Raw genomic sequence first — 14,810 nt, 5'->3', positions numbered from 1 at the left:
TTGAGTGGTACCAGAGGACTGTCATGGTGCATCTGTGACTCCCTTGTACAAAGGGAAAAGTGACAGGCTGGTCAAGTCAAGTCACATTTATTTATATAGCTCTTAATCACAAAAATGTCTCAAAGGACTGCACAGGATTACAATTACACAATTACCTGATCTTAAACCAGTATGAGGAAAAAGAAACCTTGAGAAAGGACCTCACATGTGGCAATCCCCCTTCCAGGATTGACCAGGGTGAATCACAATTAGCATTACTGTACACAGAATAGTAAACACTAGGTAAGATGTTGAAAATGTCCGGAAAGTGCATGACAGCAACGACGCCCCCAGCCTGTAAACTAGTCCAGAAAGTCTATGGCGGCCACGACGCAGTTTCCCATTTCTGCCAGCTGGTAAATGCAGGGGTTGACATGCTTCAGGTCAGACGCTGGTCCGCTGACTCATCTCAAATCGTCCTTCTCCTTCGTATCAGATTCAGATTCAGATCTACTTTATTGTCATTCTAGTACACGTGTATACAGAACGAAATGTCGATACATCTGACCCGCACAGTTTCCTCGAATGTACAGATATAAGTAAAAGTTGTATTGTATTATGGCTACGTATAGTATTTTACCATAGTGCCGATAGTGCAAGAGGAGTAGCTAACCAGATGTGCAAAATGGGCATTCAGGTTAACAAGTCAGGTAAACAGTAACATTAACACTGTAACAATAACGCTGTAAGTACAATAGTGCAGAGCACTCCGAGGCTAAGTAAACACTCCAGAGTGATCGTCGAAATTTGCGCTGGATTCCTGGATGTTCGCATATCCAGCAAAAAACTGCGATCGTATATTAATCTGCAGTTAGAGTTGTCTTTGTTCGCCCTCATAAACTGAGTCGAAGATTGGGGTTTTTGACCAGAATGTGAGAAACTGTCGGGAGCAGATGCAGCCGCAGCCATACAGGGCGCCGCCATTTTGAATCACCCAGGCAGGTTGCGGGAAAAGACTGGACAATACAGAATATGAGGTGGGCATCAATCATAGGCTTTGGAATAGAAGTGTGTCTTAAGCCTCGATTTAAAAACTTCCGTTGAGGTTGCAGATCTTATCTCTGGAGGCAGGGCGTTCCATAACATCGATGGAGAACGCTCTCGAGCCTGCAGCCTGCAGACTTCTGGGCTCGGAGTCACAAGTAGACCGGCATTTTCCGTCGCAGACTCCGTGCAGGAACATAGGGGGAAATCAAATCAGAGAGATAAGAGGGTGCAAGCCCATGCAAACATTTATATGTTAATAAGAGAACCTTAAAGTCACATCTTAAGTGGACTGGGAGCCAGTGCAAGTTGGCCAATACAGGAGTAATATGCTCAAACCTTTTGGTCTTAGTCAAAAGTCTAGCTGCCGCATTCTGAAACGTTTAATGCTAGACATCGGGAGACCAGAAAGCAATACATTACAGTAATCAAGCCGTTAAGTAATAAACTCATTAATTAAAACCTCTGCATCTGATTGGGACAGCATCGAACGTATCTTCGCAATATTACGGAGGTGGTAGAAAGATATTCTAGTAATATTTTTCACGTGTGACTGAAACGACAGATTAGGATCAAATAGAACACGTAGATTTTTGACCGAGTCACTATGGGTGATATTACATTTGTCTAGTTTCAGGGTAGTGTTTGAAAACAACTGACGACAGTGAGCTGGACCAATAATCAACATTTCAGTGTTTTCTGGGTTAAGGCATAAAAAAATTAGGTGACATCCATCTTTGAAAGTCAGAAAGGCAAGCCTCCAGATTTCTACAACTTAAATGTCCAGTTGTTTCCAGTGGCACATACAGATTGTCATCTGCATAGCAATGGAAACTAATATTATACTTGCGGATAATGTCACCAAGCGGGATCATATAAATACTAAAAAGAAGGGGGCAAAGTACAGAGCCTTGAGGAACACCACAAGGGACATTAGATTGTTTAGAGGTCAGATTGCCATATTTGACACATTGCATCCTGTCTGACAGGTAGGACCTAAACCACGAGAGTACAGTTCCTGAGATACCAATGCATTCTAGATGAACCAGTAATATGTTGTCGTCGACAGTATCAAAAGCAGCGCTGAGACCCAGCAGCAGTTACATTGATGAGGCACCAGAATCTATTGCTAAAAAGAGATCTAACCAGGTCTCACAAAGGCCAATAAGGTTAAGATTGTGTTCATTAATAAGGTCCTTAACAAGTAAAGCTTTGGAGGCTAGTGATCTAATATTCAGAACGCCAAGCTTCAGCACTGTGGACTGAGCTGAAACCTTTCGCGAGTTTTGAACCTTGATGGCAACCTTAGTGGTAACCTCCACAGGAATATTGTTGACAGGTGGAGTAGCAGGATGACTATTGGTAGAAAATAATGTTATTTCTTCTCCCTCCTCATCTAACAAGGGAGAAACAGAGGTAAGAAGCACAGAAGAAGATGCTATAGAAGAGTACAGATCAGGGTGTATGGTGCAGTCAATAGAACGCTCTAAACTACAAAAACTATGAATTGCATGAATCTAGCATAGCGCTAGTTAGCTCTAGCGTTACAGACTCCACACCCGTGGTTACACCTGTGACCTGGCCTGCACTAGTGTACCCTTTCATGGAAGGCTTAAACAGTAATCTATATTTTTAGGAGTGAGAGCACCTTCCCAGTTAGGGTGAAGGCCATCTCTCCTCAGCAGGTCAGGTCGGCTCCAGAAAGCAGGCCAGTTATCCACAAACCTAAATCCCTGCTGACTGCAAAAACTTGCCAGCCACCGGTTTAGCGAGACTAGTCTGCTAAACCTCTCATCATTGCCTCTTGCAGGCACGGGGCCAGAGACAATTACTCGATGCTGACTCATCTTTCTGGCGAGATTACAGGTCCTAGCAATATTTTTCTTTGTAATCTCAGCTATTAGAGCCGACGTGAATGACTATCGGTGTAGCTAGCCGTGTCCTGGTGTCTAGATTTGCATGTCAGCTCCCTCAAATTAGCCTCAATGTCGGGTGCTCTGGCCCCAGAAATACATAACCGTGGCTGGGGTGCTAAGCTTTATGTTACGGGTGATGGAGTCACCTATAACTAGAGTGCGGGAGCCAGTAGACCGGGGTGGAGTGGGACTAGCTAGGGGGCTGAACTTGTTATGTATCTGAATTGGCTTACCCCGATTAGCATGCCGCTTAGGGCTAGTGCTAACCGGGCTAGCATGTTCGCTACAACCCACGCTAGGAATGGTGTCCGAGGCACGTAACATTTTCCGTTTAAACTGCTCTAGCTCACGGACACGTCCCTCTAGAAGGGCTACTTGCCTACGGAAGCGGAAGCAACCCTTACAACAACCCATACTCACTTGTGAGCAGTCGGATGCCGAAAGAGCGTCCAAGCAACCGTGGGAGGGGATGTCCTTTGTCAGCGATCGGCAGCAGCGCGACTGTAAAACAATTGTGCGCGGCACTTGCCTTGCGCCAATCGTCCGAGATACTTACCTGAAACTTTCAAATGTTGGAGATAAAAAGTCTGTCCAGAATTCTGCTATAGTAGGAATCTGAATCAATCTCCTTGTAATTTGAGGGATATAAGTCTGTTGAGTGTGGTGGGAAAGCTTTATGGCAGGATTATGAATACAAGAATAAGGGATAAGACCGAATGAGTATTTAGGGATGTATTGTGTGGAATAGAAGAGGGAATGCATGTACGGATTAGATTACTTTTTTTTTTAAAGATTTTAGAGAATAACAACCTATGGGGTCATTTTTGATCCCACTTATGCATCCAAAGGTTAATACTAGTGACATGCTTTAACCTGCCTGCCTGCCTGCTGGCCGTCAGACCATTAAGAAGCAAACAGGTGTCTTTATGATGTCACCAGTCACTGGTCCTCTTGGAGTCTTGGAATGGCTTAGACATACCTTTAGAAAAATATGCAAAATACTAATCTTTAGTTTTCTAGATTGTAATCAAATTTGACCTGGGACCAGGTTATGTTTCGTGCATTTGTAGCAGCTGTTCTCCAGCTAAGATGCCCATGCTACTCTCCTCTTGCATGCAATTGGAAACAGTTGATAGTAAAAAAGAACTATGTCTATGCGTTCTAACTTAGATCACCAAATGTTAGTAGCTCTTGCAGTGATTATTTCAGTTGGGGACAAAACATGTGAGTGTTTTCTCTTAATTGAGACGAAATTTGTCCAGATTCTCCAAATACTTCCACAACAGCTTTTAATTTACTTTGGGTATGTCTTGTATTGATATTTAGTTGTATATTATAGGATTATTAAGAGGTGGAATTTAAGTAAACAGCGCCCTCTTCTGTGGAGCTTTGTTAGGGTTTGCTGTCTATAACTCCTTGAAAAAATGACGCAGTAATGCAATTGCACAATCGCACTACGTCTGTTAACGGTGCAGCCCTACTGTCGGGCCTTTGCTGTTGAAAGGTTGCATGAGACAGCAACTCACCCCTTGTGCTGTGGACTTAATGTTCAGTGTCAGGTTGAAAAGAGCAAGGGGAAATTAAGGTTTGTAGAATGTGAGTATGCTCTTGTGACTCTAGCCATTTCACACTAGGGGGATATGGTTTCAGTATACAACCCCTAGCAAAAAGTATGTAATCACCAGTCTTGGGCAAGCCCTTAGTCAGACATTTTATTTTGTAAAATAAGAAAAATAAAAAACTCCGATCACAAACATGAAACAATCATTCCAAAGTGCATCATATTGGCATTCAGAAACACTATAATAAATTAAGAATAAACATTGCAATGGTCAGTATATGTTACTTTTATAGGTTAAGTGCAGGGAAATAAATATGGAATTACTCCATTCTGATGAAAAACATGGAATCAGTGCAATATGAGTACAAAGTAAGGACCCACCCAGTCGATCTCCTTTCCTTAATTGGGCACCTGGCTTAGATTAAGTCGGCTCATTATCTGCTCATTAGCAGTTAAAAACAGTGCAGTTATCACACCTTGGAGGGCTCCTGGACGAAGTGGATTGGCAAGAATCATGACTCCAAGAGAGATGTCTCTTGAGACATGTAAGCGTCAAGACAAACAACTAAAGGTCATATGTCTTTAACAGAAAAAATGCACAAGACAAATGAAGAGTAAATAGAGGAAGTTGGAGTCAATGTATGTGACAGAATTGTGCAAAATCGCCTAAAAGAAACGTGATTTTCATATATGAAAGCTGAAAGGAAACCGTCGTTGACACTTAAATACAAAAGAACAAGACTGCAATGGGCTAAGGAGAGGCAATCAGAGAATATGGATGACTGGATGAAGGTTACCTTCAATGAAGAGTCACAAATCCGCATACTAGAACTATTGTTTGGTGCCGTTACTGTAAGATTTACGGAGAGGACTGCCTAAAGAAAACATAAAAATTCCCACAGTCCTGGGGGAGATGGATGTTGTCAAATCTGCAATAAATGCACAAGTTTACATTGACATTTTGGACAGCATTCCTATTTCTTAATTTGAAAAAATGTTTCGGGATGATGAACTAATTTTCCAAGATAACAATGCATCATCCCACAGATCAAAAACTGTGAAAGTATACTTTGTTGAGAATATGAAAAGTGGCGAGCCATAGCCTGCAGCCAATTGGCTTAAATGAAAGGTTAGAGAAGAAAACTGGAAAAACACCAGAAGTCTAAATGATGGAAGAAGCTATTAAAAAGGCCAGTAAAAGATTGCAAGAGCCAAGCAGATTTTATCAAGGACCTTGAATCACGGTGCAATGGCTAGAGAGGGAAACTTTGATTGGGATGAGTGAAAGATTAAGGATGATGGGACTCCGCAACATTTACTGGCATGACGAGCTGGGGAAGGCAAGTGACGCTGAGAAAAAACCTATAGCTTGCAAACCAAAGTGGCTTGCATGAGTGGCTAGAGAAGAAAAACGTGGGAGATGCCTGAATGACAGGACTTAATGACTGTTCCTTGTGGAAGGCGAGTAACACTGAAGGAAAAAGTAAGCCTTATTTATACAGAACAATTAATAAAAACATAAGTGTCTTGATGGCATTTTTTAGCCTGCAGCCAAATGGCTCACATAAGTGGCTGGAGAAGAAAACAGTAGAAAAAGTCAAAGCTGCTAGAATCACTAGATTCAGCGATGTTCGCATGGTAGAAATATTCTCAGACTGGCTACAGAAACACCCCTTTCATACCTGCTTCAGAAACCTTTTCCCCTGATTCCATCTACAGACCCGAGAGACAACGCTAACAATCTTCATCCCCCCCATCTCATTGTTACAAAAAAATCCGAATGTGTACTCGTTTCATGATAGGCCGATGATTCCTGATCATAAAATGTTTAGTTTGAGAAATGCACCGATAGGAGGTACTTGGCAGAAAACTAACCATTGGCAACTAAATTGAGTTTTCTCTTTGTTAACACATACCATTTCAACGTGCAATGCCAAGTAAGGGAAAGGCATATTGAAAAAGGTCCCACGGGTTGAGATTTTTAGATCACCCATGGGCCCTCAAATGCTTCCTGCCGCTGGCAAAGACGTGAGCTACTCCCCACCCATCCCCCCTCTGGCATCATCTTTCAAGGTATTTCGTTAACGTAATGGACAATTTGTGTTTGTTAAAGTAGTTGTTAAGCCTTTTACGCATTGAATAGGTAAATTTCTCAAATTAAGGACAACAATTTAGAATTTTATGTTTCTTTAAGAAATTACAATGTTGCTACCTCTGTTGAAATCCCAACTCCCTTTACCCCCGGTTCTTTTTTGTTTTGTTAATTAGAAATTTGAGTTTCTCTTTAGACAATGTCCTTTGTTCTTTCGCTTGATTTAATTTCCCTTGCCATAAAAATAAATCATAGGTTGTTAGAATCAAACCACGTGCATTATTTATTTGTGCCTCAATGTTATTTATTTTAGACTGATCTATCATTATCAATGAAGTGCAAAACGATTATCAAAGATAAAATTACAATATGTTTAAAGTAAAGCTTATTCATGATAAATGCCCGACCTAATATAAGGCCGTTTTGAAGTCATTCGCATTGGAAACCGTGAGCACCACCTGTTGGTCGATTTGGTAACCACCAAATTAGACAACGAACGAAATAAATATAATCCATCCATCATCTTCCGCAGCAGGCTTTAAAAGGGAAGCCCAGACGTCCCCATCCCCATTCACCACCTCCAGCTTATCCGACAGGATCCCGAGGCGTTCCCAAGCCAGCCGAGAGACATAGTCTCTCCAACGTGTCCTGGGTCGCCCCCGGGGCCTCCTGCCGGTGGGACATGCCCGGAACACCTCCCGAGGGAGGCATCCAGGAGGCATCCTTATCAAATGCCCCAGCCACCTCAACTGGCTCCTCTTAATGCGGAGGAGCAGTGGCTCGACACAGTCCCTCACGGATGACTGCGCTTCTCACCTTATCTCTAAGGGAAAACCCAGACACCCTGCGGAGGGAACTCATTTTGGCCACTTGTATACGGTGAGGGTAGGAACGTAGATCGACCGGTAGATCAAGAGCTTTGCCTTTCGGCTCAGCTCCCTCTTCACCACGACGGACCGATACAGGGTCCGAATGACGGAAGACACTGTCAATCTCCCGTTCCATCCTATCCTCACTCGTGAACAAGACCCCAAGATACTTGAACTCCTCCACTTAGGGCAAGATCTCATCCCCAACCTGGAGGGAGCATGCCACCCTTTTCCGGCTGAGTACCATGGTCTCTGACTTAGAGGTGCTGATCCTCATCCCGGCCGCTTCACACTCGGCTGCGACTCCGCCCAGCGAGAGCTGAGGATCATGATCTGGAAGTCAAAAGCACCACGTCATCTGCAAAAAGCAGTGACGCAATGCTGAGGCCCCCTAACTGGACTCCATCCCCACCAAGGCTGAGCCTAGAAATGCTGTCCATAAAAGTTATGAACAGAATAGGCGACAAAGGGCAGCCCTGGCAGAGTCCAACCCTCACCGGGAACGAATCCGACTTACCGCCGGCAATGCGGACCAAACTCTGGCACCGGGCATTCGGGGACCGCAGAGCCTGGATAAGACTGCGATACCCCATACTCCCTAACTACCCCCCACAGGGCCTCCCGAGGAACACTGTCGAATGCCTTCTCCAAGTCCACAAAACTTATGCAGACCGGACAGGCAAACTCCCATGCACCCTCAAGGACCCAGCAGAGTGTGTAGAGCTGGTCCAGTGTTCCACGGGCAGGACGAAAACCACACTGTTCCTCCTGAATCCGAGATTCGACCTCCTGGCGGACCCTCCTCTCCAGTACCTCTGAATAGACCTTACCAGTGAGTCTGAGAAGTGCGACTCCCCATTAATACAATTTAAAGCAATATTACAGCTTACATGAACAGCTGTGACAGAAAGGATGAAGCAGGAGTGGCTAACAATAACAATAGCGTCTCTGCGAGCCCTAGCCTGCAGCCAAGTGGCTGACATAAGTGGCTAGAGAGAGAAACTGTTGGCAACAAAAATGGATCCCGTTCTGAAATTTAGAGTAGGCCTGTTTCGTTCATATTCACGTCTTACAATACGCAGTGCATCATTTGTGGCTTTTATATTTTTCTCGAAAAACAAACTGACAATAATATTGTCCTTTTTTGAGATTTTGCATATTTTTCGTATGTATATTCAAATGAGTTCTGTGTTTCAAAGTACAGTGGAACCTCGGTTTTCGAACGCCTCTCAGTTCGAACAAATCGGTTCTCGACCAAAAATTTTGAGAAATTCTTTTTTCGCTTTTCGTTCAAAAAATCTGAGTTCGAACGCCGGTACATGTGTAAATTGCCCCCACCCCTCGTGAAGAACTGTTATGACATGCGCACGCACTTCTTTTCGCTTTCGCTTTTCCTATCGGTGAACGGAGTGTTTTAGCCCCTAATTATGCCTCCGAAGAAGGTCGGTGCACGCAGCAAAGTTGCTACAGGTGAAAAAAGAAGAGTAGTGCGTACAACTATTGCATTTAAGAAATTAATAATAGCAAAATATGAAGAAGGTGTGTGAGCTTCCCTTCTTTCGAGGGAATAGAGCATGGCTTCTGCAGGCCCAAAGGTAAGAAATCCTAATCATAATTCTTTTCTTTATCCTTTAACCGCTCACCACTTTTTGTGGAGACCTGGGTGCTAAATGACGTGTAAACGACATGATTTTTTTAGTTTTACACGTTCATGTTGGTGCAATCTTTCGTACGGAAGATTACGCTAACGCGAACGTACAATTAGCCTGGGTTAGCTTCATGTTTACGTTCATGGTAAACATTAAGGTTTTTTGGAACAGATTAAAACGATTTTACATTACTTTTAATGGGAAAAACGATTTCGGTGATCAAACAAATCGGTTTTCGAACAGGGTTCTGGAACGGATTATGGTCGAGAACCGAGGTTCCACTGTACATAGTGTAATATTTGGCCAATAAATGGCATTGTTATGTCTAATGCAAACAAAAACCAGAGCCAACTAGAGCCACATGGCAGAAAAATACCAAACAAACATGGTGGCGACTTCTAAGTATGGATTTCGTAATGTAAAAGAAATACATATTTCTCTACCTAAATGAATGCTTTTTTGTAACACCATGACACTCTAAATTTTACAAATCGTCCCTTTAAATGAATAAATAACTCGATGGATTAAAAAATGAAATGGTTCATGAGATTTATAAACTAATGAGTCATGTTTTTTTGATCGTACATTTGTTTTTCAACAGTGTCTTTCTTATATGAATAAAAGTATTTTCACTCCACCTGACTGATATTTTTCAGGATGTCCTGGAATTACTAGAGAAGCGCGTTAAATCACGATTTTCGCATCGACAAATTCTTCTTCTGAGCAGTTTGAGTTTCGATCAGTACCGAGAACGGGTCGTAGCCCGGCTAAGCCTCCCCGAAGACTTTCCCAGCAAAAAGTTCTGCCGGGAATGGAACTGCAGCGTGCAGGTAAGTTTCAAAAGTAGAGGTTGTCCGATTATCAGGCTGGCCGATTATCTTCACCGATATTTGAGTATTTGACAGATATCTGTATTTGCATTTTTTATTTATCCGACGGGCTGTTTCTTATGTCTCAGTTGCAGCCCAGATACCCTCTCCCTTGGTCCGACTCCTCCCCTCCCCTTTTACTCTCGACCTACCTCACGCTTTCTGAATAAACGGCAGAGCAGAGCTACTGAAGCTAACGAACCACAAGAGAGAGTAGAATCCCAGCTAACTCATCCCAACATGCCTGTGTCTGGCAGAAAAGAACGTTTGTGATTAAGAGATTGCATAAAGTGTAGCTCACTTGATTTGAGGAAGCCCATTCAGATGTAGATACCTCACGCTTTCTGAATAAACGGCAGAGCAGAGCTACTGAAGCTAACGAACCACAAGAGAGAGTAGAATCCCAGCTAACTCATCCCAACATGCCTGTGTCTGGCAGAAAAGAACGTTTGTGATTAAGAGATTGCATAAAGTGTAGCTCACTTGATTTGAGGAAGCCCATTCAGATGTAGATAAATTAGCTCTTATATTAACATTAGTTTGAGAATCAAGTGTGTCTGTTTATGAAAAGCATAAAAGGCATGCTAAATTGTTTTTTATGTACATTCTTATGTGTTCCTGCTAAGCCTATTTTTATCTCCTGCACTGTTAGTTTTTGGTTTAAGGTTCAAGTTATGTTGAAATTCTGTTGTATGTGACTTTATAACGAATATTCTTTGATTCTTTTTGCATTATTTAAAATTTCTAATGCCATTTTTTTAGGCTTAATAGCGAGGGTCTTCAACCTTTTTCAAGCAGAGTGCTTTTTTAATCACTTATTGGCGCGAATTTAATATGCATTCCTAAAAAAATTACAACTTATCTTGTTATTACTGTAATGTAACTGTTATTACCAAGTTAACTATTGGAAGTAGGGTTAAATAGACTGTCAACCACTAAAAGAATCAGGAGCCTAAACTTTAGTTTCAAACTCTTACTCTTGCCCCAAACTTATTTCAGAACGCTTAAACAAGTTTCAAACCCTAACTTGCAGCCCGAACCCGCGAACGTGGAACCGCGAAGTAGCGAGGTCCCACTGTAGTCCGTATCGGGCCTGAACAAGTCGATCCTTACTCAAAAGTCACTGTCTTTTTTTGTACCTATTTTAACCGACTTTTGTCTTTCAGGGTCTTTGCGAAGACAAATCGGTGGAGGAGATTTTATGGCGACATTTTGACAAGAGTAAAGACTTCCGCTCTCTGGACATGCTGTTGGTGAGGAAATCTTCACTTTGATTTGGATTTTTGAATTTTCATGATATTGATATTTTTTTTCTGAGACCAATTGGCACATATATGATCATTTTGCTTTTTATCAAAAGAAAAAAAAAAGTGAAATTTTAGAGATTAACTTTTCTGATTAGGGTTTAGATAAAATACTCACTTTCCTGCATCAATGCAAATAAACTAGCACTAGCTCCCGCATTCGCAATGCTACCTACCTACCTACCAACCCAACCAGGTCATATCACTCGAGAGGGGTGACCGACAGCAAGACCAACACATACAAAAACAAAGAAAAGGAAAAAAAAATGCTAGCATTTATAAATAAGGTCGGTGACATTTAATTTGTTGCAAGATTATGTAGCTTCTCCTGCGAAAGTGATGTTAAATTAAATCAAATTTATTTGTAAAGCACTTTTCAGCCAAAAAAATGTGACTCGGTGCTGTATAAAAAACATAGCATACAACAAGACAGTAAAATCCCGACTAATATAAAAATACAGATGAAAAAATACTGGGCCAAAATTTGAACTTTGGGAAAACCACACATGTATTTTCATGGGTTCTGGAAGAAGGCCGTGTTCACAATGCTAGGATTATTAAATAAGGTCTGTGACACTTGCATTTTCCGCAAACTGATTTAGCATTCAACGCAAAATTGATGCCAGCAGCTAAAGGAACCCTAGCACCCCAAAAAATTATATAATTTATCAATTTTTTTAATTCTTCCAAAGAAACTAGTATTGGCGGCAAGAGGCTCTGTCCATAATGCTAGCATTATTAAATAAGGTCTGTGATACTAGCATTTGCTGCTAAATTATTAAGCATTACCTGTGAAAGTGATGCTAGCAACTAAAGGAAAGCAAGCATCCCCAACAAATTATATGAAATGAAATGATCTGCATTTATATAGCGCTTTTCAAGTCAAGACTTCCCAAAGCGCTTTACAGTGTGCTTCACATTTCCCAATAGCGGCCGTGCAGCTATGTAAGGCGCTAACCTGCTTATTGGGCGTATTAGGGGTTCAGTGTCTTACCCAAGGACACTTCGACATGTAACACAGAGGAGCCGGGAATCGAACCTGCGATCTCTTGATCCCAAGACGGGCTCTCTACCTCTATTTTTTTTAAGAACAAAATTTACAAACAATTGAGCAAAAATGTAAAGGCTTATCAACATATTTTTGAATATTTTACTTTTTTTTTATTGCTGTAAGCAAATACAAATCTTAGGAAATGTTTACTTCTGGATATGGTTTAATTTGAATACTGTATTTTTAATGCATGATTCAACACCAGGCACATATGCAAATACACTAGCAGCTAGCATCCGTTTCCATAATACTAGGATTAGCTGCTCATTTTTTAACATTAAACGATCTTTTTTTGAAATCACGAGCGAATATAGTCCAATTGCCCACCTGTAATTCAAGGTTTTTTACGGTTACTTTAAATCCTTGAATATGCTTGAATCTTAATGTTGTTTTCAAGGTGAACGGAGTGTTTTAGCCCCTAATTACAGTAGCTCAGGAGGTAGAGCGATCGTTTTAGGATTAAGGGATCCCAGTTCGAATCCCGGCTTGTCCGTGTTACATGCCGAAGTGTCCTTGGGTAAGACACTCAAACCCCAATACCCCCAATAAGCAGGTTAGCGCCTTACATGGCTGCACAGATCACGGCCGCTATTGGGAAATGTGAAGCACAATGTAAAGCGCTTTGGGAAGTCATTGACTTGAAAAGCGCTATAGAAATGCAGATCATTTCATTTCATTTCATTTCAAATGCAAATGCAGAAATGCAGATCATTTCATTTCATTTCATTTCAAGGTTTGTAAAGCACTTGAATTTTGAATGAAGTACTTGTAGATGTTAAAAATTGTTGCCAAGTTTGTTGGAAGACTGACTCAATAGACCACGTGGTAAACAAAGAAAGAAAATTGGTCTGCTTAAAAATGATGCAGAAACCGCTTTTGGGTGACTTCGCTTTGCTATTTCATTTTTTCCTCGTGATTAATGGCAGTTGACAATAGTTTGTATGGCCTTGTCAATTATTATTATTTCTACTATTTAAAAAAAACTATGTGTATGTATGTATGTATATATATATATATATATATATATATATATATATATATAAAATATTTATTTATTTTTGAGTGGGAAGGGTCCTGGAAAGTCCTTGAAAAATGTGAAAAAGTTTGAATTGGGTCATGAAAAATGTGTACTAAGCTTGGTAATACAATGTGACAAAAGAATGTCTTTTGTTTGTTTTTCAGATGTTGTGTTTATCTCACATATGTCCCGCCCATCCCGCTATCGTTCCCACTGACGTGCTAGAAGCTAGCAGATTTTATTTCAGCGACGCCAGGTCCAATATGCTTCATGGTAAAATATACTAATGAAAACTTTAAATTAACCGTTTTACTGCAAAGTAGTTAAAAAAAAAAAAATATATTTAATGTAATGAACTCGTTTTTTTCCAGAGCTCCCCTTTCCTTTCTGAACAATAGAAGCCCAAGAGTGCCAAAATGCAAAATATAAAAATAACATTTGTAATAAAACTATTTAATATGGCTATTTTTTTTAAAAAGCCTATAATCTTTTGGAAATATGTACTTGTTTTTCATTAATATTGTGGTGATTAAAATGTCATGCTTTTTCACAATTCAGGAATCCTTGTTAAGGCTCGAATTTTAATGTTGTGTTTTCAAGGTGAAAAAAGCCTTGAACTTTGGGTGAAGTGCTTGAAATTGTTGCCATCGCCATGATTCTTGGCAGTCTAATTATGTCAACTCAAAATGATTTTTTTATTTTATTTTTTTAAGTGCGTGAAAATGACACCAGCAACGCCTGCTCTGTCATTATGGCCTCAATTTTTTTAATGATATCAATAAAAACATTATGCTCCAAATTATTTAATAATTAGTGATTTATGTTTTGCAGAGGATCCCAATAAACCAGTTAATGCAAAGACATGCAGCTAGAATATGTTCCCATAATGCTACCTACTAATTTGTTTAGGTTTATACACGATACATACGATTATTACACATTTAAAACAAAATTTCAAGTAAGAAGAGTAAAGTTGAAGCTAACCCTCTTTTTCCACCCTTGAACTCCCACCAAAATTAAATTCTGTCACTTCCTAAAAATGGCTTTTATGGAATTGTAGTCTTTTTGGGGGAACAACTGAGCACATTCTACCAGGGTGGATAATTACAGATGATAAATGTAGAATTTGAACAAAATAGAAACTAAAACTAAAAATGTATAACATTTAATTGCATATTAAAATAATTTTTAATATAGTTTGCCAAATTATCAAAGGAAAAGTGATTTTATATGCAGATAATCCTTGCAAAAGAAATTAAATATAATTTATTCACAGTTCTTCAAAAACATTTTAGCTGATCAGATTTAAGCCAAAAAACAATACAAAAATCTCTGGAAATGCAAAACAATAAAATGAAGTTAAAAATAAATAATGAAATGAGAAAAAAATACCTACGTTTCTTTTTAACCAACTTGGACACAGATCTTCTGAAAAACATGCAAAAATACAGTACAAGT

General features: G+C 40.3%; 1 protein-coding gene across 2 annotated transcripts in view; it reads left to right on the top strand.

Annotated features, from left to right (window-relative positions):
- Positions 1–14,810, top strand: part of orc4 (origin recognition complex, subunit 4) — a 34,389-nt gene that overhangs the window by 9,387 nt on the left and 10,192 nt on the right. For both annotated transcript variants that reach the window (XM_088333053.1, XM_088333054.1), the window contains 3 exons: positions 9,767–9,940; positions 11,146–11,232; positions 13,517–13,625. In XM_088333053.1, the coding sequence (XP_088189179.1) occupies positions 9,767–9,940; positions 11,146–11,232; positions 13,517–13,625 (370 nt within the window). The remainder of the gene's footprint in view (positions 1–9,766; positions 9,941–11,145; positions 11,233–13,516; positions 13,626–14,810) is intronic.

The sequence above is a fragment of the Urocampus carinirostris genome, chromosome 3, assembly GCF_059441175.1.
Source record: "Urocampus carinirostris isolate Australia breed hairy pipefish chromosome 3, RoL_Ucar_1.0, whole genome shotgun sequence".
NCBI lineage: Eukaryota > Metazoa > Chordata > Actinopteri > Syngnathiformes > Syngnathidae > Urocampus > Urocampus carinirostris.
Note: the sequence above shows the minus strand (reverse complement) of the source record. Positions and strands in the feature narration are given on the sequence as shown.